The 27557-nt window shown below is 47.1% G+C and overlaps 7 protein-coding genes across 7 annotated transcripts; 3 read left to right on the top strand and 4 right to left on the bottom strand.

The window, feature by feature from the left end:
- Positions 1–1067: 1067 nt before the first annotated feature.
- On the bottom strand, positions 1068–3125 carry F5891DRAFT_649220 (uncharacterized protein). Its single transcript, XM_041372640.1, has 3 exons — positions 2970–3125; positions 1636–2924; positions 1068–1579 (listed from the first exon to the last, which is right to left on the bottom strand). The coding sequence occupies exons 1-3, from the start codon at positions 2995–2997 to the stop codon at positions 1130–1132; spliced, it is 1767 nt and encodes a 588-aa protein (XP_041221349.1). The 5' UTR covers positions 2998–3125; the 3' UTR covers positions 1068–1129.
- Positions 3126–5394: 2269 nt separating this feature from the next.
- F5891DRAFT_1056798 (uncharacterized protein) lies at positions 5395–6382 on the top strand. Its single transcript, XM_041362721.1, is given in 5 exon segments — positions 5395–5666; positions 5684–5796; positions 5850–5939; positions 5994–6032; positions 6088–6382. The coding sequence occupies 5 exon segments, from the start codon at positions 5513–5515 to the stop codon at positions 6304–6306; spliced, it is 615 nt and encodes a 204-aa protein (XP_041221348.1). The 5' UTR covers positions 5395–5512; the 3' UTR covers positions 6307–6382.
- A 3599-nt stretch (positions 6383–9981) lies between these two features.
- Positions 9982–10230, top strand: F5891DRAFT_889596 (uncharacterized protein; the record flags this gene model as incomplete). Its single annotated transcript, XM_041373264.1, has 1 exon — positions 9982–10230. A coding segment is annotated over one exon (249 nt), but the record flags the coding sequence as incomplete, so codon positions are not given.
- Positions 10231–15004: 4774 nt separating this feature from the next.
- Positions 15005–16576, bottom strand: F5891DRAFT_1193772 (uncharacterized protein; the record flags this gene model as incomplete). The annotated part of the gene is made up of 13 exons (XM_041367818.1): positions 15005–15158; positions 15222–15247; positions 15302–15345; positions 15404–15514; positions 15577–15675; positions 15732–15786; positions 15836–15912; positions 15965–15997; positions 16056–16086; positions 16157–16185; positions 16242–16338; positions 16398–16505; positions 16550–16576. The coding sequence occupies 13 exons, from the start codon at positions 16574–16576 to the stop codon at positions 15005–15007; spliced, it is 891 nt and encodes a 296-aa protein (XP_041221346.1).
- An 825-nt stretch (positions 16577–17401) lies between these two features.
- On the bottom strand, positions 17402–19130 carry F5891DRAFT_1056787 (uncharacterized protein). Its single transcript, XM_041362720.1, has 2 exons — positions 18649–19130; positions 17402–18596 (listed from the first exon to the last, which is right to left on the bottom strand). Exons 1-2 carry the CDS (start codon positions 18684–18686, stop codon positions 17807–17809), a joined length of 828 nt encoding a protein of 275 aa, XP_041221345.1. The 5' UTR covers positions 18687–19130; the 3' UTR covers positions 17402–17806.
- A 2940-nt stretch (positions 19131–22070) lies between these two features.
- Positions 22071–23398, top strand: F5891DRAFT_649088 (uncharacterized protein). The gene is made up of 3 exons (XM_041372639.1): positions 22071–22328; positions 22386–22595; positions 22648–23398. The coding sequence occupies exons 1-3, from the start codon at positions 22136–22138 to the stop codon at positions 22929–22931; spliced, it is 687 nt and encodes a 228-aa protein (XP_041221344.1). The 5' UTR covers positions 22071–22135; the 3' UTR covers positions 22932–23398.
- Positions 23343–27182, bottom strand: F5891DRAFT_1175455 (CHAT domain-containing protein). Its single transcript, XM_041365714.1, has 7 exons — positions 27136–27182; positions 26941–27080; positions 26796–26893; positions 26605–26739; positions 24936–26468; positions 23792–24878; positions 23343–23569 (listed from the first exon to the last, which is right to left on the bottom strand). The coding sequence occupies exons 2-7, from the start codon at positions 27017–27019 to the stop codon at positions 23427–23429; spliced, it is 3075 nt and encodes a 1024-aa protein (XP_041221343.1). The 5' UTR covers positions 27020–27080; positions 27136–27182; the 3' UTR covers positions 23343–23426.
- Positions 27183–27557: the final 375 nt, after the last annotated feature.

The following is a 27557-nucleotide window of genomic DNA, read 5'->3' as shown; positions in this document are numbered from 1 at the left end:
TTTCGAAATGTTTCGAACCCAGTCGAGAGGAGAGGACAGTGATATAGCACGAGCACTGGAGGGGCTGCGGATGTGGTGGAATAAACGGCCGAAAAGTATGCTGCCAGGCGATACTGAAGAGCCAGCGCGCCTTCGTGCAGCGGACTGAGAACATGCCAGAGGTCAGGAAAACAAAATCGGATTGATAGTGAATCGTGATGACATACATGGGAACAATTTGGTAGGACTCCGTCGAAAAAACCTTGGGGTACCCGATAAGCAGGCCGACGTCGTTGAACCAGAGGTTGTGTAGCACTAGTCTAGAGCATATATGATGAGAACAACAAGATCTTTTAATGAAGGTGCCACGTACATAGAGTGCCAACTTGTTGGCCTGGCAGAGCGCGTTCAGTTGCGAAAATATACAATGAGATATGCATATCAACTCACCTTTGAATTCGAAAGTAGGTCGTCGAGGCCAGCTTCTCGAACAATTGTAGTAGCATCCCATGTGTACGTGTTTCTGTCGCGGCAGCCAGTGGCTAGCAGTTTTCCATCTTCCGAAAACGATACGGAGTGAACCAAGTTTGCGTGCTGGAGAGGCAAGCTGATGAGTTGTCCATTGTCGAGGTTCCACAATATTGTCGTACGATGCGCTTGCGAGGATGCGGATATTGCAATGGCCCAGATCTGACCCAGTTGGCGTGCGCTTGTGGTTTTGGTATTCCATGACGGTCCTAAGCGGGCCGGTAACGACGGACACACCTGTACCTGGGTCCAGGAATTATGTGAATGTCTGTCCAAAGTCCGTCCCGTTGTGTACTTTCAACATCTGCTGAGTCTTTTGTCGGTTGTTTGTCTAGGCGGCGGCAACATTTGAAGTTGTCTTTTCTCGAAATTACGAACACAGTAAATGCATCTCTCGACAAATGTATACGCAATACTTATTCGTACAGGTATCCTAATCAATTGTATGTATCTGTCAAAACATTTTTGTATCCATAGTATGCAGAGTAGTACTCCATAGAGGACAATGAAAGGGACACCTGTGTCCCTGCCGCACTTCCAGGCCCGTAAATGCCTTGGCGCAGGAAGTCCTCCGCCAGACTACCGTTCCTGCAGGCCGCTAAGTGCTAAAACTTCAGAGACATCATGTAGGTACAAGGTCAATCCATAAACTCATAAAAAATACAAATCCCACACAGGTAGAGCAAGCCAAAGCCAACCCGCCCCACCAAGCAGTTTCAGTTAAACCCAAGTCTAAATTGTCAGTCATAACGATGTTATATGCATGTTGGACCCCTCTCCCCAACACGCTCGAGTTGCAATAACAATTATCATAGACATCCGCAAACTGCAGCATACTGGCCGTGATTAACCAGACTGCATTGACGGTTGCCAAGAATTTCCCACTCCACCTCAAAAGGTTTGATACGACCTTTGCGAGACGCATTGTGATAGAAAAAAAAGGACTCCAGCTGGATCTGGCCGAGTATAAATATATGTAGTGCGAAATGACACTCGATGTGACGAGCATCGCCCAGACCATCGTAGCCAGTGCACCGTAGAGGATATAACCAAGGGATCTACAACCAAGGCCCTGTCGTGTGCCGTTGTCAACGATACATACAAGTATATGAATCAAATGGTGCTGACCATAGTCGGAGTAAAATAAACAACCAGTACCGCAGCTCCAGTTGTTGCCCATTGCAAAGCTATGGACAGGAGCGACGCCATGAACATGCGGAAGAATATCCCTGACGCCCAGGGGCTCCGTACTCCGTATCTAGGTGCTGCGTATCGGGGAAGTCTACAGTAAGCATTGACTTCGGACGGGTTTCCAGACCTGTTACTGGACTCAATGACGTTCTTCCCGCCCGCGTTCTTCCATATATCACCCGTCCTGACTGGTCTATGCATTCTGGAATTGTTGGAGGCCATTAGAAAAGCATCGAAGACATCCTCCGCCGACCGGGACCATGGGATGGCCCTGGCATAGTTGTAGATAGGTGGAGTTAAGCTTTCGTCAGGAGACGAAGAGTGTTCCAAAGTGGAATCAATGGATATTGCTCGTCTTTCGGAAAGGTCTGATGCCTTTATAACTCCATGATAGGTCGCTACAAATGCCATTGCATCTGCATTGTCCATGGCCCGTTTAATGCGCACATAGTCACACTTTGGGGATAGCTGCAGCCAACCTATAACGATTGGTATGAGCCACAACCAAATCGACCCCGCGCCTTGACCGTTAGAGTTAAGATTGCCGCTGACATCCGATATTGAACCGATGAATGCCAACAGGTATGTAACAGTAACCCAAGCGATAGATGTTGCAGATGCAATAGACCAGGTGAGAGTATAATCGAGGGAATCGGCAATTTTCGGCCACCAGTCATCATTCTCTGGCAGGACAATGAGGGAACTGAGCAGCGAGTCTTCATTTGTTATTTTCAGTGGAGTTTGCTGAAGGCTTATAAGGATGCGGACGGCGTGTTTGGCATTGGGAAAGGACACATTCTCAAATCGACGGCTGATCCACCGAGCGTTGAGAATAGTGAGAATCATCGAGTAACCGACGAGCAACGGTGAACCGATTGTGAGGATGGCAGACATGAGGTTGTCGACCCTATGTCTTGCACCGAAAGGCAGGTGAGAAATGAGCGCAAGGTAGGGTAACAGCCAGGCGCTGAACTGCTGCGAAATGTTCGCCCAGTTTGGCTTCTGTGTTCCAGAGCCGCACTGTGAAAGACACGCGTCATAGGTGAATCCGACAGCTGTTAAGATCTCCGAAGACGAGTTTGCTACATTTCCACCAGTGGCATTGACTAATCCGAACGCGTTGAGTGTCTGATTCGCATTATTTCTGAAGTTGATAAAACAGTCAGTAAAGTTGACCGCGTACGCCCCTTTGAGAGACGTGAGCAGTAGAAAGAACAGTCGAATCTCTGGGCGAATGGTGAGCAGAAGTCAAGACTAGACGTTGGACTCACTCATTGTGTCGCGCATTAGCTGCATCATAGGGCAGAGTGGCCCTATGGATTTATATAAGGGAGTTCCCGATACGTAAGCCCCAGAAAACTGGCAATAAACTTAATGTCCAAAAACCGTTGAACATCGTTACACAGGACTCTTTTGTCTAAACCTGGTGATTCGTTACTAACTGATATCTGAACTTTGAAATCATATAGGAATTTACCGTGTCCGGTTTCACCCGACCTCCGAATCAAGTGAGAACGTTCACTTCGAAGTCAGAAATTTCGCAAATATCACACCTATGACTGACATAATAAGTCTAATGATCTCTATAGAGAGACATACTCCAATCACTACCTTCGAGGAAAACCAGGCATGCAGTTCGAAGCAAAGCAAATAGCCTCGTGCCTGTGTCTATCATGTATATGTGGGGGCTGTGGATTGGTTGAAGATTGAACCAGACTGGGTCGACACCGCAAGATTGTTTAGATAGCGGGTTACAGATATGCACCTGATCAGTAAATGGAAGGAATCGGCCTTGAGCGTTTTACGTGGCATGCACTCCCGATCCGCGGTGCGTTGCTTGTTGTGCAGAACCAACGAGTGTAGTAATAGTGTATGCATTGAAGCGATGGCTCGCTGACAAGGACAGCCCATGACTCGGTGGTAAGGCCTGAATCCTGATGGTTCGAGTCAGGTTGAGGCTTGCCAGATTGATCATGACCGGGACCCGTGATCATGATATCCATCCGAGGACGAAATTTTCAGCACCCCAATATTACATAATACTTTCCAAGTTCTGCAGCTGCATTGGAGTCAAGTAGTACTTAGAAGTTAGTACCATTATATGATAAGGCAGTACTTCGTTCTTTCAGTCACTCGCATCGGTATCTCACCACCCTCAGTCTAATGGCTGAACAATCCGACAGTACTTTTGTCACGCATGTTGCATCAAGCGCATCCATCATCCATGGTACGTAGATTCAGACCTCCCACGAATTTTGTTCTGAATGTCACGATGGAACAGGGAATTAAACCAAAAAACTACGCCGCAGTGAACGTTATAAACCTCACCACTTGAAGAGTCATTTTGTTATCGACCGTCGATTCGAGAACGATATCTGCTGTGAAAATTCTCCTCACCTCTTGAGACTTTGAAGCCACGTTTCCCAGCATCCATACATACGGACAACCGTTCAAGCTCCCAGAAATATCCTACGTATTTCGCGTTTCCCAGCGTATATTAATGGATGGTCGACCAATCTCCACAAAATATCCTACATATTCCGCATCTCCCAGCATACGGATAGTCATCCAATCTCCGCGAAGAATAGCACGGCATTCAGGCTAAATCATTACACATTGCAAGATGCTCCTCGGTCACTTCGCAGGCTCCCCCTCGCATGTTGATGGTTTTTCCATTCCCTATTCTGCACGAGGTATCATCATTGTGCGTGAATGAGGATTTTTATGTGGGTCGACATAGGCTTCATAGAATTTTGCCGCGACTTTTGTTCGATGTTTGCCCCTCTTGATTGAGAGGTACATGCGATTCTCTGTTGATTGCGACACGAACAAGGACTCTGTAGACGTCTCGAAAATTTCAAATGCCGGGTTCACGCAGACGGCGGTGACGAAAGGTGAGAGGAGCGTGGGAGGGAGACACGTTTTGTGAACTGCTCGACATCGCAATCGTGATCTTTGAAGCAGCGTAGACGTCTCTACTTTTAAGCCGTGTAGGACCAGGTGTCTAGCTAGGAGAGTGCTGTAAGATGTGCGTACAAATCATACATTTTCCGGCTTAACACTGTAACAGATCACCACATATTACCCCTTCGCCGCCGAAGGTGAGACGAGTTCCATCAAAATTTTACCTTGAACATGTTATCTGATGATGATATGCTCCCCCAAGTTGATATCGGCGATGAGAGTTGACTCGCACATTTACTGTTACATCATGACCATGGCTGGAGAGTACGAAGTATCTCTGCCGGTTCCGTGGCTGCTGCTCGTATGAGTACCGATGCACGACAGATGTCCCTTCTCAGTCCCACCCTGGCGGGAGTCCTTCGACGAAGTGGTGTTTTTCCTAGGCGTCTCTCGTGCACAAGCAATATATCTTGGTCCTCGTAAAACCAATCCGTGATTGCCCCAGTTACTATGGTCTCTGCAATATCCCCGTTCCTTGTGTTAATGAGGTGCGTTGCACTCCATGGACTCACTTTAGGATTTGACGTACACAAATTGCATCCTCGCTCTTGAGTCCCTTTTCTTTTCGATTCGTCTGTGTACTTGCAGACGATTGCACCGATCCAACGCCAACAACACAGATGCAAGTGACTTTTTGTTGCCACGATACTTTCTCCCTCCATATTTGTAAATAATTTATACCAGAGCAGTGGTACCCTACGATGACTTCGTGCCATGTGGAAACGAGCACTTGTGGATAGTCACGGTGAACACCAGTCATTTCCACCTCTGCTGCGTTACAACTCAGGTACCTTATTGTAGGGAGTTCCACAGCTGTTTCGTCGGTGCACTCTCGCATGCAGCCACATCTATGGTCTATTGTTCATGTGCTACGACGCTTTATCTTGTCACCACTTTTCCACTAGTGCTTAAGCCTCCACACTCTACCTTCCACATTTTTCCACTACGTTTGTATCGTATAAGACGCCATGTTTTATCGCCACTCACTCATCATCTCCCACCGCTTCAATTTTCCAGCAGTCAGTTGCCATCTCTCAAAGTCCTACTCTTCTCCTTACATCTTTTATTTCTACTCGAATCATGGAACAAGTGTGTTCAAACCTAAAGTGCTCTGCAGTCATCCCGATCCCGGAGGTATGTCCTTTCCTGTTCTGCTGTTGTCTCAATTCACATTTCTTCGTGTGCAGGGTCAAGAAGTAGCAATGTTCGACCGTAAGTCAATTTGCGAAAAGTGCTATGGCAAACCCATTTGCGCAAAGTGCGACCGTTTGTTGCACGTAAGATGATTCTCTTGGTTTCCGGATTATGCTGATTTAGACCTTCACCTGCAGGCGCCGCTCCCGATTATCCCCGCAAGACAAATTGTGCCAGTAAGTGTTTGACTTTCCCTTCATTTTGTCGCTAGAGTGCTGACCCCTACAAAAGGTATATGAAGAACCAGAGGCTTGCCAGATTGAAGCAACCCACGCGTATCTCCCGAGACCCAAGCCGGGCTACGCGATTAGGCGTGTACAAGTCCCCGACGGGGAGGGTGGTATGCGGTACGAGTACATTTCTCGCCGTGTGGAACGGCACACCCACGCCAAGCTGGTGAACCGTGTCAAAAAGTTATTTCATTTGACCCAGCGGGGCTCTCAGAACTAGGTGCTGAATGTTTGCACCGATTATTAACCATTCTGGACCGTATTTTTATGTCTACCTATTATGTATGCACAACACCATACAACCTTATATCTAACTAAAGTTCATTGTGTACTATGATCTTGCGCATATTCTCCTCTGGACCGCCCTTTATATCCACCATGGGCTCGCAAGTATGGTCCGCATAGCATAATAAGAACATTGAGATGAAGATGGGTGCGCAGGAACGGGGCTAGTTGACACCGTATCGCACCTCGCTCTGTCGGACTAAGTTCAAACAATGTAGGCTCTCATGTAAGACGGAGAGCAGCTCGATCTCGTCGGTGCCCGGGAGCAGTGGCAACTTCCACGTGCACGATGGTATCGTTTGATCATACGACAACAAAAACCTTGTATGGTGACCAGACTCCTACCCATCGGCAGTGTGTTGAGAGTACATCCGAGTGCTGCCACACAAACCAAATACGACCAACAATAATTCAAACAGCGCAACTTTGGACTCTAACACACTTGGCCGACTGGCACAAGTTGTAGTGGCACAAAGGTTGTATCTATTTGTCCCTCCAAAAAATACCTTCGAAATAGTCGCCTAGTGTTTTATTTAACAGTGTGACCTTCTGTGACACAACACATATCCATTTCGATTCTTTTGAGTTAACCTTAGCATTACGATGTCGGCCCATCAATTCAAAGTACCAAATTTGACCGATATGAAGATGGTCATTCACAGTACATTCGGTATCACCCCCTGTACTTGGCAACTTTGGTCGGCTTTGCTTCAGCTTGAGAAGAAAAATGTTTTGACTATTTCTCCGACTGGCTCAGGCAAAACGTTCATGTTCTGGATCCCCCTTCTATTCAACAACAATGGAATTATCCTCATAGTGACACCTCTGAATATTCTTGGCAAGAAAACTCATAACGGAGCAAAAACGCTGGGCTTCCCAGCCTACAATCTTTCTGCAGAAAATGCTACCGATGCTCATTGTACAACAGTAGTTCATGCATGACAGCGCTCATTTGATCACAGACTCGCTGACTACTATGCCTCATGTTCTCCTCGCACTGCACTGCTAATTCCCTACAGTTTATTTATTTAATCAATATTATATTTCAATAATAATTATATCAAAGGTTTATTCAAATACGCCTGCGTCACGCCTGGGTGCACTGGCGACTATTTCGAAGGTATTTTTTGGAGGGACAAATAGATACAACCTTTGTGCCACTACAACTTGTGCCAGTCGGCCAAGTGTGTTAGAGTCCAAAGTTGCGCTGTTTGAATTATTGTTGGTCGTATTTGGTTTGTGTGGCAGCACTCAGATGTACTCTCAACACACTGCCAATGGGTAGGAGTCTGTATGGTGACATGAATCACCATACAGCAAGTTGACCCCTCGACAGCATACTTCTTCGAAAGAAATGTTCAAACTATGCAAGGAATATACCTAAATTTATATCGCATCATCATAACATTGTGATGCGTAACATACAAAGCCCCAATTTACTGTCCAGAACGGACCAGACAGTTGAGATGACACCTGGGTGTTTTAAATAGCGCAGAATTCTCGCAAAATGAAAGGTTATTATCTGTTGTCAAAAATCATTCGTGAGAACACAAGTAGGACACATACCTGCGAAGCTATTGCTACTGCTGCCCGAATGAAATGACAGATTTGAAAAGGGAGTGGTGTTCTGATGTGCCAGTGATTAGCATAATTTGGTGGTTAGTTAAATGACAATTGCTGATGGATAGTAAGTACTGGGTGTGGACTGAACAGGAGAAAGAATGGATGAGAAAACTAGCTGGGCGTCAATAACTCAGAAAAGTAGGGATAGCCTTGTGTCAGTCTTGAGCTCGCGATAGCTAGCAGCGGCTGAAACATAAAAAATTGGTAGGATCCGACCTCATTCCATGTTTCAACCAGAACAGAGATCTGTGGGTATGTACGAATGAATGCTTGGACAACAATAATGCTGGATGGGTGCTGACTCATGGAGACCACATGCATAATAGAATATGTTGTGCTTCACCAGGATGACGTGTGTATTGTTGGACGTTCGCCACCAGGTCTGGACGACACGTATGAGTGTCAAGAAGACAAGTCCTTGGGGAATGTTAGTCATCGCGTCTAATGTAGTGAATACTTCAAGTTCTCGGTGACATACCCAGTTGAAAGATAAACAAGAGAAGAAATGGCAAGGAGAATTGGACGTGGGTTGAGCTCCAGTAGCAGCCTGTGATACCTGGGATCGTGCTAGTTGTCACTGTGAGGTGGAGTGAATGCGTGCGAATAGAAGTGAGAGGAGGTGAGAACACAAACCATAAGACGTAGCGATCACGCTAAAATAAATGCCGATGAACAACAGCCTGGCTAATCCATGGATCATGGAATCAGATGTCGAGGGCATGGGACTCACAAAAAGGGCGGACAGCATGGCTACAAGTACAATCTTATTTCTTTTCCAAAGCACATATGTCCTGAGCACAAAAAAGCCTGGAGGAATGGAATCAGAAGCACGTGTATGTCGCAGATGAAGGAGAGATACATTCAGAGCAACACTCGGTAAGGACGTGCATATAGCATATGCCGTGCACATACCTGAGTAAATATTGATAGGCATCTTGCATTATTATGTCATACAGTCATTGTAGTCAGCGTCATTTGCTGGCAGGTAGGTAATTTCACTGCATATTCACATACTTTTGAGTTCTTGTTCGGGGAGAAATTCAGTTTAAAAAGACATGTCAACTCAATGGCCGCCATGGGAGAGACATATGCCGAATTGACCGCACGAATTATGTCCAATATGACAAATACAAAGGGACATGACATGCAATGATATGAAGGACTTTACTTTAGTCCAGTGCAACCGACACAGGAACATCCACTTTAAACAGCATGTGATCAGCATTTGAATCGAGACACCAGTGCATCACCTCTTCTTGAAGTGAACAAACATAATCATAGGTCTAGATAAGCGAGTTTAATGACGGACAGGAAGAGCTTACCCAGCATGTCGACATCGAGGCTGAGCTGTCACATTAAATCATGGAACAAAGCAGTTCAGACGACATGTACTGCATATGTACTAGTGACCCATGGCATGTCTGTCATTGTCATGTCATCTAGTGCTGCCATGGTCCAGTTCCAAACCGTGGTTCGAACCTGACCATTGGTCAGGTTTATCCTTGGTTCAGTCCATGGTCCAGCATTTTGCATGGACCAAACCAGAATGAGGTTTGTGGTCTGCTAACTCCTGTGCAGTTTATCTATAGGTTCAGACCTTCCCGAACCATTCCGAACCCTGAACTGAATCTTCCTTGAAATGCCTTCAAGGCTCAATCACATGCTTATGGTCATTTTGACTTCTCAATCCTCAAGATTCGCCATGGTCACTTTGACCTTTGGCATTCTCAAGACTTTTTTTGACTTATCCTGTCTGGAGGTTCACATCCTGCACACCCTGCTGTCCGATAATGCCTACCTGTTCAATCAAGCTCAAGGTATGACTTTTCCATCAAATCAAGTGCAATCAACTGATTGACATATTATATTTCTTAGGATCCTTCAATGCATACTATGAGTTAGTAGGAGATTGGGTATTCACATATAAAGGGAGCAAGGTGAGTGATATATTTTGACTACCAGTACAATGTCTGAACCTGAAGCACAGTGTGCCCTCAACCCAGATGGGTCTCTAAAGGACGCCAAAGACATCATTTTTTACAATGATCCTGATGATGCTGTCCCCATTCCCACTCCATCCTCCTCTGCCCAGCCACCCACAGACACCTTCTCTGTGCTACTGCAGACTGGACGCAAACCAGTGCCACTTACTGCAGGTGCTCCATGCTCCATCCGCACCTCTAAACCTTCTGTGCGCCTTCGTGATTCCGACAATGCTTGTTCTTCAACAAGCCGCAAGTGCGCATTATCTAGTGCAACTGAGCAACTAGTTAGGAAGAAGGTTGTGTTACAGCTCTCCATACCATTATCTGACAACAACACAGATATTGATACTGACCACGGTGCTGGTCAATCGGATGAGGCCGAGGACAAAGATGTACCAGCACCTGAGGATGAACCTGAGGACAAACCCGAGGATGAACCCGAGGATGAACCCAAGGATCTTCAAGACACCACCATCCGAGCCGCTTTATCAAAGAGTGAGTGCAGCACTGATATTTGAACAATCTTCACTCGCAATGACAAACATTGGGTCTGCAAACCTTGCAGGGATGCCGGTGAACTTGAAAGCAAGTACACATTTCGCAGAGGTATCTCTACACTACGCACGCACATTTGTCAGTATGTTCACGTCTTCTTTCTCTTGAATGATCACTAATTATATATATATATATCAGTAATAAAGGCCATTTTCAACTTTATAAGTCATGCTGTGAAGCTGCAAACATCACCATGCACCCTCGAGTGGTTCCAACTGGTGAGGTTCAATCCCTGTGAGTTACATTTGCCATATTGTAGTGTGTTGTACTGATTCATAGATAGTTCAAGGCAATCCACCCTTGATGGCAGCCTTGCCCAGAAAGCGCCCATGTTTACCAAGGCAGGGCTTCTGGAGTATATTATGGAGTTGATTGTGACCGAGGACGAGGCATTGCAACTTGTCGACAAACCAGCCTTCCACAACTTGCTTCATTATGTCTGCCCTGCCCTTGCTGAAAGTGACATGCCACACTCACGAAACTTACGGAGACTGTTAAGGCCTGCACAGTGCAGGTGGTCAACATCATTTGTGAGTGTCTCGCAAAGGTAGACAGTCAAGTCTCGATGACCTTTGATTCATGGACATCAATCATCGGCGACCTTTTCTTCTCCATCACAGGCCACTATATCTGGAGCCCAGATGACAAACCCCAGCAATGGGAGTTACGCCGTGAGCAACTCAGTTTTGTGCACATCCAGGGCAATCATAGTGGTCAGAATACGGCTCGCTTGATTGTTGATACCATTGACAAATATGAACTACGAAATAAGGTAAAGTTTAGTCTACTACTTTGCTGCTGCTGAATCTAATCAGTGTGTTGTAGGTCAGATGGATGACCTCTGACAATGCCACCAATAATGATACCGCCATGAAAGCAGTTGGACAAGAAATCAATCCTGAGGGTACACAGTGGGCACCTGATACACGCCACATCAGGTGCCAAGAACATATACTTAATCTTGCAGCATGCCACTTCGTTGATGCCTGTCGCCCCCACACCTCAAGCTGCTCTCATGAAGAAAATTTGACAAGCGCTTTATAATGGCAACGACGCTGACCTCAACACCTTAAATAAACAGCTTTCTTCCATGGACAGTCAGTAACAACGACAACAATGATGACACCTTATTCGATACCGGTGATTCACTTGGCAAAGCTCTTGCCCTCATTGAGCAGGTACATGCTATATTTTTAGACTATTCTTTTGCTGATCGAGATCCTCAGATCCGAAAGTCCCCTCAAGCTCAAGCATTTTTCCGCAAGGCTTGCAAAGAGGAAAATGTACCTGAACTTAAGCTCTTGCAATGGATCCAGACTCGCTGGGCATTGCTATATAAATGCCTGGACCGCATGTTGATCTTGCGTCAAGTGAGTTTGTTTTCTTTCAATGTTTAAAAGTGGCCTGATTTTAACTAAATAGGCCGTAAACCATTTCACCAACCTTGCCGACGAAAGCCATGAAGTGCCAACTCTTTGCAACAAGACTTACAACAACTTCAAGCTCAATTGAAGTGATTGGAGACACCTCGGGCTTATTCACCGAGTCCTCAAGGAACCAGCCATGGCTCAGCAATCATTCTCATCAGCAAAACATCCGACCTGCATGGAAAACGATCCCTACACTAGAGAGCCTCACTGATCGATGGAGATCCATGGCAGTTGACCCGCAATATCTTCCGATTGCTGATGCAATTAAGGCCAGACTCAAGAATGTCAACAAATACTTCAAGAAAACAAGTCAATCAGATGTTTATTTTATTTGTCTTGGTGAGTACTATCAATTTTTAAAACTCGTTCTTATCTAATATAATTTAAGTTCTTGATCCAAACTATAAGCTCGCATACGTTGAAGGCTGGTGGGATTTTGGAGATGTTGCAGATGGCAGAGCTCGTCTGGAGGCCATGGTGAGTACTCATCTATGTTGTTTTCCCACTCTAATCTTATTTTTTTTTGTAGTTCAATGACTATTATACACCGCCGAGTCAAACACCTACTACCAACGAGCAATCTGCTCCGCCGATGAGAGCTGCCAGTGTATGCAAGCACTATGGCGATGATTGGATGTGCGAGGCTATTAGGACGTGTAAGACATCAGACCACCTTACTCACAATCCTCATCAAGAGCTCAACATGTACTTGTCTTTGCCACTAGAGGAGACTGATGACATTGTGGCCTGGTGGGGGGTAAGTTTTCTTTTTGACTTGTTTTTTCGCTACTAAATCTACTTAATAGCTTCACTTGCTGCAATACCCTACACTCGCATGCATTGCGCGAGACTATCTACCCATTCAAGGCAGCTCTGTTCCTTCCAAACAAGCATTCTCAAGCAGAGGAATCACTTCGACTATCCGACGCAATGCACTCACAACTGACACGTTCACTGCACTACAACTACTGAAGGGAGCATATAGGAATGGGCATCTATCTGCAGAAGTAGAGGCTGAGGAACATGCGGCTTCATTGGACATGTAACTACGAGTACAAATATCTTGCCTATGTTTTTTTTCCTGGCTGTAATTTTTTTGTGTTCAGGTTCACGTTCAGACCGAGAAAAAACCTGAACCTGACCGCTGCGAACCGTTCACAAAGGTTTGGTCTAAGGTTCATTGAAATAACTAGAACCGAACCTTGGTCTGGTTTTTGGTTCTCGTCCAACCACCTCTGAACCGAATGGAACCGGACCGCAGCAGCACTAATGTCATCATGTTAAGAAAGCAATGCACCACTAAGCACTGCAGACTCTTGACCACTACGATCTCGTCAACTGAATATACTCCATTTGTTCGAGGTAAAAAAAAAAGGGGCTTTATGTGCTCATCATGCACCTTAAGTATCTCATCTTTGAACCCACCACAGTCTAAACCTTACTGATCTACTAAGGACACCATTTGGCTTAGCTTGTCAATGACAGTCTTGATCAGGGCTGTTAAACTTGATAAAAGTTCCAGGACCTAGATTTGAATAGGTACTAGTCTGACCATTTTACCGTACCTCTGTGTATGGAAGCAGCCGTAAGGCCTTGGTTTTGGTTTTGTACAGAGGTGCCGGGACTACTAATAGCACTAGTAGTAGCCTACCCGCCGGAATGTTCCGGCGCCACTGTACGTCATGAGCGAGTGTTCGCTTCCCACATTCATTTTCTCAGCCACAACGTCGAGTTCACCATCACTCGCACCTCCTCACCCACAGTTTTTCTTTAGACATCTTTTTTTGGTATGGCCGAGCACCTCAGTATTGAGCTCAGTAGCAGAGCCTCAGCTACTCATCAACCCACGGCGCCGTCCCACCCAATTCAAGTTCGAATTCCCACCCAGCATTATCCGCGAGGCAATCCACCGCGAGCAGTGGAGATACTGCTGTTCTAGGGCTACCAGTCTATCATGATGCTGCGCAGCCATCAAACTCGCAGGGTACGCAGCATTCCGTACCCCAACACACTCGGCTTTCCACCGCGCAAGCTGCGCACTTAATTCGGTACTTCGCATATTGTCCGCGCAACTAACAGCAGTACGGCTAGCAGCTGCTCAGCCCTTGATTAATCATGCTCCCACGGATGGGATCGGTGCTCTGAAGGCACAAATTACCGAGTTCGAGCACAGGGAAGCCGGCAACCATTTACCTGCCGGAGCACTTGTTCCCCATCAATTTTTGATAACAGACCCTGGAGCTGTCGACGGCACCTGAGCGAGTCTGCAGTGTTAAAATCGAGTCTAAACGAGCTACCTTGCCTGCCCTCCGACCAAGAAACAAAGTCAGTCTGATCTGCATATGGAATACCTGAACAATTTGTAGAAGCTCTTTTACTTTGATGTGTTGCAGAGTCCCTTAAAGAGCAGAGCCTTGGGGCATTGTATTTTTTTGTGGCCATCGGCATCACGCCCTGATACGGTCTGAAATTTTGGTAATTACATAGAACAATGGCAGTAAATGGAAACACAGCAATTGTAAATGAGAAAGCAGATTCGTCCACCAGGCTATAGAGGTAGGTACTGTGCTAGGTCAGCACATGTTTCACCATGGTTAGGGTAGGTTAGTAAGAGGGTGACCTTGTATTGTTCTCTTGGGTTCACCTGGGGTAGGGTGCCCCTAGGGATGAGCTACGACACGATCAGGGTTAAATGTGAGGCGTCAGGTGCCTACAATTGGTTAGTCGCTGTCCTGTGCCAGACGCTCGAAAAATATAGTACGATCCGCAAGAGCCTATTTCATCCGTGAGCTTGTTCTGCAACAAGAGAGATTTACGTTCGTGAATAGAGTGAGCGCGGTGGGATGAAAACCCAGAACATATTGCAACGTGCAGGAGTTTTCATGGTTGATCATGAATATCTACAAACAGTTTATGTAGCGCCGGCTCTGCGATATGAGTCAAGATTCAAAACAGAGAGGGTACTCATCGACCAGTCATCTCGTAGGTCAAACCTTGGTTCATGAACGACGCCAAATAAGCCAAACCACGCTATAAGACTTCACACCGTAATGACCGTACGATCTGCAGATGCAGATGACATATCGGACATGGATATACACGTGAAGATCTCGGGGCTATACACGTAACGGTCGATATGCCAGAGATGGAGGTGCATGCGCGTGGCGAGAAGCGCAAGGACAAAGGCCTCCAAACTGGACATGTGTATGCGAGGGTGCTGTCAGTAGAAATTGGCAATACAAGTTGGAAATGCATACTCTTCGAGGAGGGAGTAATATACAGCCTGGGTGTGCAGAATATCAGTGTCATATCGACAGGTATAGGGACATTTACGCACATCAGAAAAAATTATTGGCGCAAGGACATTCACAGCTGAGAGAACTTTGGAGATAGCAGCCATCATTGATAAGGACAGAGAGATATGAAGGTGCTGACTCACATAGACCGCACGCATAGTAGAATATGTTGTGCTTCACCAGAACAGCGTAAATATCGCTATTGGACGTTCGCCAGGTTTGGACGACACGTATGAGCGTCAAGGAGACAAGTCCTGGGGGGAGCGTCAGTCATCGCGTCTGATATAATGTATACTCTAAGTTCCCGGTGACATACCCAGTTGAAAGATAAACAAGAGAAGAAATGGTAAGAAGAATTGGACGCGGGTTGAGCTCCGGTAGCAGCCTGTGATACCTGGGATCGCGCTAGTCGTCACTGTGAGGTGGAGTGAATGCGTGCGAATAGAAGTGAGGGAAGGTGAGAGCACAAACCATAAGAAGTAGCGATCGCGCTAAAACAAATGCCGATGAACGATACCATGACAGCCTGGCTGATCGATCAACCATGAAATTGATGTTGAGGGCATGGGACTCACAAAAAGGGCGGACAGCATGGCTACAAGTACGATCTTATTGCTATTCCAAAGCGCATATGTCCTGAGCACAAAAAAGCCTGGAGGAATCGGATCAGAAGCACGTGTATGTCGTGGATGAAGGAGAGATACATTCAGAGCAAGCGAGTGATATCACTCCGAAACCTGTAAGAAACCGCAACGCTCAGTAAGGACGTGCATGTAGCAAGCACCGTACACGTACTTGAGTAGATGTAGACCAATATTTTGCATTTCTGGCGATGTCGTGCAGTCAGTCAGTGTCATTCATCGGGCGGCAAGCAACTCCGCTGCATATTCACATACTCTGGTGTTCTCATTCGGAGCGAAATTCACTGAAACACAACATGTCAATTCAATATTGGGGGATGTATGCCAGGATTGAACGCACGAAATATGTCCGTGATGACGAATAGAAAGGGGACATATCGCGCAATGATATAAAGGACTTTTGCCTTAGTCCAGCGCGACTGATGCAGGAACGTCCACTTTGAACAGCATACTATCAATATTTGAAGCGAGGCATATCACAACACAAACGCGTCACCTCTTCGTGAAGTGAACAAATATAATCATAAGTCTGGATAAGCGAGTTTAACGGCGGACGGGAAGAGATCGGAACAAGCTTACCCAGAATGTCGCTATCGACGCTGAGCTATCACGTTAGAACGCGGAACAAGCAATTCAAATAGCACGTACTGCATATGTACTAGTGACCCATGGCATGTCTGTTATTATCTTGTCATCGTATTAAGAAAGCGACGCACCCCCAAGTACTGCAGACTCTTGGCCGCTGCGATCTCGTCAGCTGAATATTCCATGTGCATTCGTTCGAGGTGAAGAAGGGCTTTACGCGCTCATAATGCAGCTTCTTAAGTATTTCTTTTGAATAAGCTTTGAGATGGGGTCTGAACGTTCTGAACCTTAATTTTTCAAAGACACCATTCGGTTTACTAGCTTTGATCGGGGCATGCCGTGTTCCATTAGCTGATTTAAAGTTGACGTGATCACAGGCCGCACCTGCAGGCTAACTTGATGGAAGTTACAGTTGGGTTTCAGTATAGTTTTACTGTATAAGTACTGTAGGGGACGTAAGACACTTACTATATTCAATTAAGTTTGAACGTGGCACAGTTTGACTCGCCTGAGCTCATTGTGTCGACCTCTTTTAGATCAACTCTAGCCATTTCGGAAATACCGTGGTTCTTCGGAGATGAGGTTAACGCGCGCAATGATGCTATCTCGTCACTTTTTAGGGTTGAGTCACACCTGGATCTTGGGACTGAATCTCGTCCAGTCATCAAGCAGATTGATGTAAGGGTGAAGATGCGGTAACGGGAAACGAACAGTAAGCCAGCGAGGTGCACCACAGTCATAACGGTTGAACAAGCTCGAGGAAGCTTGCTGGAAGTTTCGAAGCATGTGTAGATAAATAAAATAGTATCGGCGGAGGCGTCCCTTTCTGTACTAGTCATGAGGGTATTATATAAAATAATACGTGATGACCTTCCGGAAGTCGACACACCGGTGACCCCGACTGGGCGCTTGCAGTTAGTCAACTTGGATAATTAATAAATGAGTTATACATATTTGGTTATGGAAACCTCGCCGATATTATCAACGCAATTGATGTATGGTAAGAACGAAAAAAAAAACATGACTCGGATATAACAATGCATGTGCATGAAATACGAATGCGTGCTGGAAAGTATCCCGAGAAAGTCAATGAGTAGTCGTAGCCATCAAGCGCAGGAACAACGACAACTTTGAACTAACGTCGAAAATAATCAAGGAAAAGAAGGTCTGAGATCATGACGACGACGACAATGTACTTTACACATACGTATGATCATCCAAACTTAAGTGGTGTCCGTCGAAACGTGAGTGTAAAACGTGGTGCAGCATTACAAATTCAACTTCAAATATGGTCTTTTTGAAACCCTGCGCGCAATCAGTCTACTGCCTTATAGACTCATACGCAGGGGGAACATCTCTAGGTTCTCCGGCTTCTTCTTCACTATGAGCTCGTCCCGCATCTTGATGCTGAACAACGCCGGACCCCTCTCCGTCAACTTCTTGCTGGGTAGCGAGGCTGAGGCCTTGACGGCCAGCAGCAGCTTCTCTCTCCTTCATTGCCCGGCTGCTGGAGGAGGTGTTGCTGACGCTTGGGGCGGGTGATGTAAGTGGAAGTGGATTGTGCCAGTCTGCTTGTTGCATTGCGTACATGTTAGGTACTCCTTGAGGATACTGGCCTGGGCCAGGGCGGATGAATCCCTGAGAGGGGTATCCCTCACTGGGAGAAGTGACGGTGTCGCTGTATTGGGAAGGGGAGCTGAGTGGAGAGGTTGTGCGGTTGATAGCTGGGACGGCAGCTGCGGCACCACCCGCAGCTAAGAATGGACTTTCTCCGTATTGTCGCATACTTCCGGCATGGTCAGGGTAGGGGGTGATCTCGGTTTCATCGCCAAGGTCTACTTGGGGGAGTGTTCCGCCGCCTGAGGGGTGGGAAACGACCCGATCGGGGTCAAAGTTGCCGTCGAACTCGTCTCGCCTTCTGCGACGACGTAAGCAGAAGAAGAGGAGCCCGAAGATGACGATTAAGGCGATACCACCGACGACGCCACCTACAATTGCACCGGTGTTTGATGAGTTGTTTGTAGTAGAAGGGCTTGTTGAGACAGGGATTGAGGTTGTCGTGGATATCTCCGTTGTGACAACGACTGTTGATCCGTAAGAATTTATTGAGCTAGTTGATGGGGTAAATAACTATGGAAGAAATGAGATAAGAGTGGACAAACGTAAGGGTGACGGGTACTGTAGTAGCGACGGATGTCATGGAGGTTGTAGTTGGAGTTGTACTAGTGGTGGAAGGGGTAGTTGAAGTTTGTCCATTGCTGGTCGTGGTTGCAGGTGTGGATGATGTAGGAGTTGTAGTTGGTGTTGATGATGATACTGGTGTTGATTGGGATGTCGATGTTGGTGTTGTCGACGTTGATGTTGGAGTGGTAGTAGTAGCTACAGATGATCAATTAGTGATGTTTGTACATTTGTTAGGATACGAAAGGGGAGAAGAAATACTTGGTGTTGTAGGGGTAGGAGTGGTAATAGGTGGAGTTGTTGTAGGCGACACTGTTGTTGCCGCGGGCGATGTCGTCGCCACTGGTGCAGACGACATGATGGCAAAAAGGAACAAATCGGATTTTGGAGTTGGAGCCTGTTTTAGGAGAGAGACTATAAAAGTATCATATGGAAAAACGTTTGCTCAAGAACTGCGCAGCCAACACGAGGAACAAGGTTTTTAACACGTAAACTTGCATTTATTCAGCACAACCATTCAATCTCCGACTTCATGTCAATGCCCGTGTCTCAAGTCTGCCATCCATGCCCGTCTCCATGCACATGTGGTACCATACCTTTTCTCCGTCTCATCTCGTAAAATCAAAACTTCGTTCCCCAGAATTAAGGTCCACATCTGATACCCTCGACCTGCCTTGCCTATTATTGCAGCCACAGTTTCCACGTCGCGCACTACCGACGTCCCGTCTGTCCTTGTTGTCCCAATGTCGACTTCTCTCTTTCGATTCCACCACCGTGATTCTCACCGACACCCACGGCCCCAAGACCTCGTGCGAGTAAACATCCAAATAAACTAACTTCAGTCGGGTTTGCCCAAGCGTATTTAGAAACAACTCCTCAAATCCGCTTTTCCAACTATAAATTTCACCCCACATCGCTACATCATTCCCCCAACCCTCCGCTTTCTCCCCGCGAGAAGTTGCCAGAATGGGCATGATGTGTCCTACTGACGTTTAGATAGTATCCAATAATTGGCTTCTGGATCGCCCACAGCTCTTCAAGTACGTACGTACTAACACGAGTAACAAGACAATATATCTTGCTCTCCCGCCTGGACCTACATTGTCGCGAACGAGCTGACGATATGTCATTGATTCGATCAACTTGTGACTTGTCGGTTTGTGTGGGATACTTCTCTCGAGAAGAAGACACCACGGTCTATGATGTCACCGGGAGGACCACGGCATATCCTTTCCACAGGTACCCGCTGCGTATGCGCCAAGAAGGAAGTCAAGTAGTTTCATAGCATTCAGGATCCTGGATTCGTTATAGGTCTCCTTACCTGTAATCGATGAGTGGCCTTCCAATCGATGTGTGCATCCTCATGAAATAATACTTGTCGTGCACTTGCACAAGCTGCGATTCTCATCCTCCACGTCCCCTGATTTGGTAGAATATTTCGCAGGAGATAAGTAACACCGGCCTTCGCGGCCCTGTTTCCAGGTTCGTTGTTCCGACTAATTTTGCACATCTTATGAGTGATATATCGTGATAAATAATCACCCAGATACAATCGCAAAGGCAGGTGAATGTCTGAAGCGTGCACATGCCTTTGCCGTCAAGTGCTTTGATAGCTAAATAGGCAATACATCATCTGTACAAAGTTCAAACTCGTGGCTACTCTGAGCTCAATTAGGTAGTGCAGCAGATGTTGCTACTGTCCCGACCTTTGGCACCTCGTCAACAAGGCATGGTGGCCATGCACAAGCATCTTGACGCCACATTCCGGCTTATCTTGTTGAGTCTCGCATTCACCGTCCTGATCGCTACTAAATGACAAGGCAAATCCTCTTACAATTCTGCTGCTCCTGCTGTGATTGCATGAGCGGCAGTGGGCTTCGTTATATACACCACTCGCTCGCTCGTTGGGGAAGCGCCTATGAGTGAAATTCAATTATACTTGCAAAATCTATCTCTGGAAATTGACTCGAGACTATCACGACGGAGTCACTTGCTTTCGTCTCACCCGAACGCTGAGTCAGAGTAAGTACTAGTGCCGGTGGAAAAGTCTGTCAGTTACCAGATTCGCAGCAGGGCAGACATAGGGTGAGACCATATTTTCGTAATATGAAGGGTACTTGACATTTATTGACGTTGACTTCCCATGACGCAGCTGCTTGATAACTTACAAAGGACTCGGAGGGGAACCGCCGTGTAGGCAGTGCTATATATATTGTCTCAGACTCATGATACCTTCATTTTTGATTTTTGGGACTGAAAATGTCTTTCACAGACGATCAACGATCAGTATGCTTGAATGTCCGTTTATGTATGAGATCTCCAGTCGGGGGTCGATCAGATGGTCATTTGGTCACATTTACGAGATTCATATGGAATGATACACGGTGCCCTCTCAGACCCTGCTCCATGCAATAAACAATAAGCTAACAATCGATACTGAAGTCCTCCATTTCTTGCGGCACATAAGTATTTCATATGCACGATGATAAGTATATAGTTACAATTGGAGTGTCAGATCTAATGAATCATAAACACATATATACGGAATACAAGACAGTAAGCAGATATTTCAAACAGGCACATCTTTGCCGTGTTCTCGAGAAGTTTCTCGTGCGCCGAGTCGGGTGCTTGCATCAATGACTATAGATCCGAGTCGAACGTGAGGATCATGAAACTGGTACGAAGGTAATGTGTAGTGACTCACTTTCAAGTCCCCAAACATGCTGGTGCGGTGCAGGAAAACGAGAAGGATCGAGGACGTGCTTAGTGTCAAAGTCAGTCATCAACAAAAGTAGCACCCCAAGGTTGAAGGGGACATGCGCATCCCACTCCTGGACTTTTGTCACCGAGTCGCACTACTCACTTAGCATAGAGTAAGGCAAAATGTAGAATCCAGTGTATTTCATAATAGAGACAATACGGACAAAAAGTGGAAACAGCAGCGGGGGTTTGGAAGATGTAATGCAGAACATCACCTCTGGCTATCCTCGAGGCATATGCTTCTACCCTGTCAATAAGGCTTGTGTCGGGTGGCCTTCACAGTTTTTATTGATTCCATCTGCGAAGTATAAAATACTGCATCGACACAAAAACGGACGGGAAAAGAGGGTACTCACTCTGTCCAAATGAAGTGGATCCTGTTGGATTGATACACGTACCCCTGGCTCGCAAAGACTAGAGCACACGTGCGTGCACATAGCTTCGAGTCATAGTCCGTATAACCCAACAAAACGAGAATATGCACCCATTTGAACTCCACAGTGTCGACCTTTGATTAAATGAGGCGCTGGACAAAAAGTTGTCTTCAACGAAATCCAGACAAATCAGTGTGTAAAGAGCTTGAAAAAGGGCCATACTAGATTGATCATCGATGCATTGGTAGAAGAGAGCACAAGTTGCAGCCTGCAATGCAAAACGGCCGGCAAATTCCGACCATTCTATTCCATCTTGCTACTTACCACCTACACGATGCCTTCCGATCGCAAGCAAGTTGTGGTACTCTATGCGGAGGCGAAGTTGCAGAAATCTATAGACTTACCAGGTAGTCTGACTGTCGCCAGAGCCAAGGAGGAGGGGATGGTGGCAATCAGGGATCACTTGAATACGATTCCCGGTGTACCGCCTGTCTCCCTAGACCCCGACTGTACCGATTTTTACCCAGGTACGTCACTATTACCACGTATTCATGATATATACAGTTCTGATCCTACTCGATCAGCTACAAAGGACGATAATAGCATTATACGCGGTCTGAAAGGTAATTTGACGATGGTCGTGTACCCGGAGCCTCCTCAAGGACAGCGCTTGACACCCTCGCCCTTTGTCGATGCTCTTCAGTCTTCCATTCATGAAGTACGCGACGTGAAGGCTCAGCAAAATGCCGCGTTATTGATTAGAGAGGAGAGCGTCAAGTGTAATGTCAAACCAGGTGTTTTTCGTGGCCTTTAAGTTCGTCATCTGTCAGACTAATGTATTCTCAGCTGAAAATGACGTCCTTCTTCGTAGATTAGAGGCAATGGAAGAAAAAATTGGGCGTGACATAGCTGAGCTGAGGCGCGAAAATGCTGAGCTGAAGCACAACGTCAAAGAGCTTGCCGGGCTGAAGTCCAACATCGAAGAGCTGAGGCGGGAAAATGCTGGCCTAAAGCACGACATCAAAGAGCTCAGTGATAAAATGGATGAAAATACTAGAGCTGTTTTGGGCGTTCGTTTTGTGTGTCTTTGTTATCGTTTTTCACGCTCATGTTTGGGCATTACAGGATAAAGTCGCGATCGATGAGATTCATCGGCAGGGTACTCCTTGACATAGGGTCGCCATCAAGTGGTTGTCATATGTGGACACAAGGACTGTCAACCGTAGGAGATGATGCTTCAGGATTCCAATAACCCGTCAGAATATTGGAAGGCTGTTGGGCAGAATCGCTCAACTCTCCCGTTGCTCATTCGTTGTAGCCACGCTAGACCTCACGCAGAAATTGCAGCGCACTCTTCGACAGAGAAGGCTATTGCAGAGTATTCTGGCTCTGACCACTCTGAGGGATAGGACTGATAATTACCATTTTTCGTGCAGTTTACGATAGCTAACCACGATAAGTCTGCGCAACAATTTTTAGATCTGTATCCTAGCGTTTGGAGGACTCGGTACCTCGAGTTATCCAATATAAGAAATGTGTTCCCTAAGTGCACAAATATTCTCCAGGCTTGCAACTATCTTTATTGGGTAAAGGCCCCAGAAACCTAAGAGGGTTTGTCTTACTACCTAACGATTCTGATAAACTACCGGTAGATACTGAAAAAATCGAGAAGCCTTGTGCATGTATGGCGTTACGGGAGGAGCGAATTCCTGTTGCAGGGTTGTTGTCCTGGGTAAGGCGTGATTCCACAAGTTTGACGAGATACCCACTGCGGAAATCAGGAAGTCGCTACTAGGATTCAAGTGGCTGGCGTGGAACAAGGACTAGCACTAACTAAGTCGACAAAAAACGACAGAGTATACGAAAACAAGATAGCTAGAGGGCAATAATATGTATCAGGGTCATTTGGACAACAGGATGAAAGAGAATCGCAGATCAACAACACGTGAATATGTACTAGACGACAGCAATACGACGTAGAATTACATACCAATATGAACAAAAACCATCCTCTGCTCGAGCGGCACTTTCGTTTTCACCGAGTGCGTAGCACAGTTGAGTGCCCAGGCTGCCTTCGTGCAGTCCATGACACCACCATCCTTCAAATCTCTGAACATGTACGTGTAGAAAGCTTCGACGACGTGTTTTGCGACAGAGTCGTCGACCTCCCACAGCGTGCCAACGACGCTCTTGAACCCTGAAAACTGGAGACCAGCTGCGAGGTGAATCACTTCGTCGGGCGTCTCCTCGTCGCCGACGGCAGTATGACAGGCCGATAAGAACGCGAACTCGGCCTGCGGAACATGTCTCTCCATGATATCGAGCAGCGTCAAATGTTCGTCTCTCATGACGAAATGGGAATCGTAGGGCTGCTTAGGATCCTGCTTGCCATGACAAGCAAGGTGCACCCAGGTGTTCTGCTGCAAAGCTGAGAGTGCACCTGCTCGTGTGGCTTCGTCGCCAAAAATAGTGGTGCGGTTGGCCGTCGCAGGGACGAGCTTATGGACGAGCCCGAGCTCGCTGTCGACGGCCAAGAGCGCCTTGCCCTTTCCTGCACCCGGTTGACCCTGTCCGATCGCCACAAAGGACGGAGGCGCGCGCTTCTTCATCAACTGTCTGGATCTGATCAGAGCGGAAAGTGTCGGCGTGTAAGAGCAGATGTAGAGATCTTCCAGGCATGGCTCCTTCCCAGAACGATCCGCCTTTGTTTGAAACAGGTGAGCTGCATGAAGAGGAATGGACGTGAAAGCTGCAGTGGGACACAGCCAGATTCGAGAGCGGCGCTTCAGTTTGAGGACGTGCTCGAGTACGTTGACGATGGGTAGCATGATCTGGTCCCATATTATCCGCGAGAGCACTATGAGATCCGTCCTCGACTCCCCTGGGTTCATCCGAGATGCTTCTCGTATTGCCCTGGCGAAGCGATCCTTGAGATTGGTCAGATCTGCGAGGGTGACAGACGGCAAAGGAACGTGATGGGGGTCTCCTGATGTGGGGACGATGATGGCGCTGCATGAGTATTGGCTTGCAATGAGGATGATGACCGGGCCCTGGCGCGCTGCCGCTTGCAGATCTTCCTACGAAGGTGGGAGTAGGAACCGCGAGAACGCCGGAACATCACGTATCTCAGCTACCGCTGCTTTCCATTGCCTTGTAAGTCTCCTATAATCTGTTGTTGCTTGATCAGCAGCAGCTCTGTCAGAGATGGTCGCAGAACTCTGAGATGCATTGGAAATGAGCTTGCTCAGCTCCAAATAATTGCGCGCCAGTGTCGGTTTTGCTGACTCGAGGTCTTCAACTGGAGTCCTGAGTCGAGAAGCCAGCGACCACTGCTGGCCACGGCCCTGCTCCACAAGTTCAATTGCTCGTGGTAGATTATCAAGACGTATAGCACATGAGGCTGCATCTACAGGCAGTGATCTGGCATAATGAAAGGCAGAGGCAGCTTCGCGCCGTGAAGTCGCCGATGATCGTGTTGCCAAATGAGCATCCAGAAGTTCCAAAAATGTCGAGTAGGCCTCCAGTGCGGATCCATGATCATGTCGCTCTGCTGCAACAGCCCACTGACATGCCTGAATAATGCGGCTTGGAAGGCCATGAGTGGGATGTCGTGATGCGAGTCTGAAGTTGTCCACTGCAAGTGCTAGATCGGTAGGCTTGTACTGCACGTGGTAACGAGACATATAGGCTTCCTGTAGCCTTAAATAACAGTAGTATGTATTTGGGTGCAGTGAATGCAAAGCCTCCAATGATTGTTGGCAAAGAGTAATGGCCTCCTCGACATCTTCATTGTTCTGAGTTTGCGTGAAACGAGAGCAGAGCGCTGCGCTCAGATTGCAAAGTATTGCATGGCGCCCTGGATGGTCAAGCCGACTTAACTGAAGGCATTCACGACACCGATCAATGGCCTCGTTAAAGTCCTCGCTGACTTGCGATTTGACATGTCTGGCTTTGAGCGCGAGGGCAAGGTTGTTGAGCGTGACTTCATGACGTGGATGCCCAGGTGGGCGCAACGTCAGTGCTTCGCAATAGAGGTTGATAGCTCGGGTAATGTTATCAATGTCGTCGCGTTTCTTGAAACGGGCGATGAGAGAGCCCCCTAGGGAGTTTAATGAGTAATCACGATCTTTATGCCCAACAGGGCACAGGCGCAGTGCTTCTTCGTGCAAATAGATGGCCTCATCGAGGTCATTAGGTTTGCCTTGGTGATCAAAGCGAGACACGAGTGAAACGGCCAACTTGTTCTGGCAGGTAACACAATCAGCATGTCCCTCGGGGCACAGAGACACGGCTTCGCGAAGAAGTTGTATGCCCGTGTCAAGATCATCGATGCTGCCGTGCTGATCAAAGCGTGCTCCAACTGCTTGCGCAAGCATGGCGAGGGCTCTGGGACAGAGTTGGTGGCCCAGAGGACAGAGCCCAAGGACGACTCTTCGAAGATGGATGCCTTCATCAGATCCGTCTTTTGGAAGGTTGTTGCATCCACGGATCACACAATCGACACCTGCTGCGATGTTACGAGGGTAGGTGCCTTCTGGACAAAGAGGCAGTAGTTCATGACAGAGTTGGGCGGCTTCCTGGATGTCGGCAGCAGTATCTTTCTTGTAGTGGCGCCAAATCAGCGCTCGGGTGAGATTGTATAGAGATAAGGGATGATCGGGATGGGGCTGCGGACGTAACGCAAGGGCGTCGCGGAAGAGGGAAGTGGTGGCATCGATGTCTTCAACATCATTTCGGATGTAGTCCTTCACAGCGGGCCCGCGCGAGGTTGGTGAGAGCCGTTGCATGGTCTGGATGGCTGACCGGACACTGGTCCAGAACTAACTGAAAATGCTCTACGGCTTTGTTCAGGTGAGAGACTGTCTTGCTCTTCATGTATGCGGCAAATTGTGCGTGGCCCGCATCTGTGTCTCGAGCAATCTCGCAGTCTACGAGAGGCTGTAGTTTACGTTCTGTCAGAAAAAACTAACAGGACAGATACCAGCATCACTCACATCAAACAATGCGTCGTCCTGATCGTCGCAAATATGAACGATGGTAGCCTTCAGCTTGAGGGAAGGGTGGACACCGTGCACGGGTGGGAAGGAAATAACTACTAGACGTTAGTGTATGTGCATGAAAGAGAAGTGAATCACTCACCAAATGGCTCATCTCCAAGATTGAGTAGCCCATCCCACGACATCTGAAGTTCGCCGATGACCTCTCCACCGCCTAGCATTGGACCAAGCTCATATGACACCCTGATCTCCAATGACAACGCAGGCGAGGCATGTGATGATCTATAAACCAAAGATCAGTTCTTCTATAGCGTCAGAAAGTCTCCATGAACTTTACAGAGTCACAGAATTCCCCCACACTACAGATTCGTCAGACAATGAGACACTGGTGGCTGATTTCCAGCGCCTTCGAGAGTCGACATTGATGGATATGTAGATGCCAGCAAGGATGCGCCAGGAGGGAACCAGAAGATTCTTTCCGCTGATGACTGTAGATATTGTGTGAGGATGATAACAGATACGAAGGTGGTTCAGAGGGACTCGCCTTCAAGTCTGATATATCGGCTTTCTGGGCTACCAGTCATGATTGTGCGATGGAGTATAATGACGAGGATTGAGGATAGGCTGAATGGTGCAATGAATCAGTGAGAAGGCAAGACGGGGGTAAGGATACGGAGACTGGACAGAGTCCAGCTCAGAGAGGTTGAGGGTTCAGTTCATTACGTGTATTTCCATATTGTCGAGGGCTGTTCGGCACGA

This window comes from Suillus fuscotomentosus, assembly GCF_016647785.1.
Source record: "Suillus fuscotomentosus strain FC203 chromosome Unknown F5891scaffold_62, whole genome shotgun sequence".
NCBI lineage: Eukaryota > Fungi > Basidiomycota > Agaricomycetes > Boletales > Suillaceae > Suillus > Suillus fuscotomentosus.
This window is presented reverse-complemented; position numbering and strand designations above follow the sequence as displayed.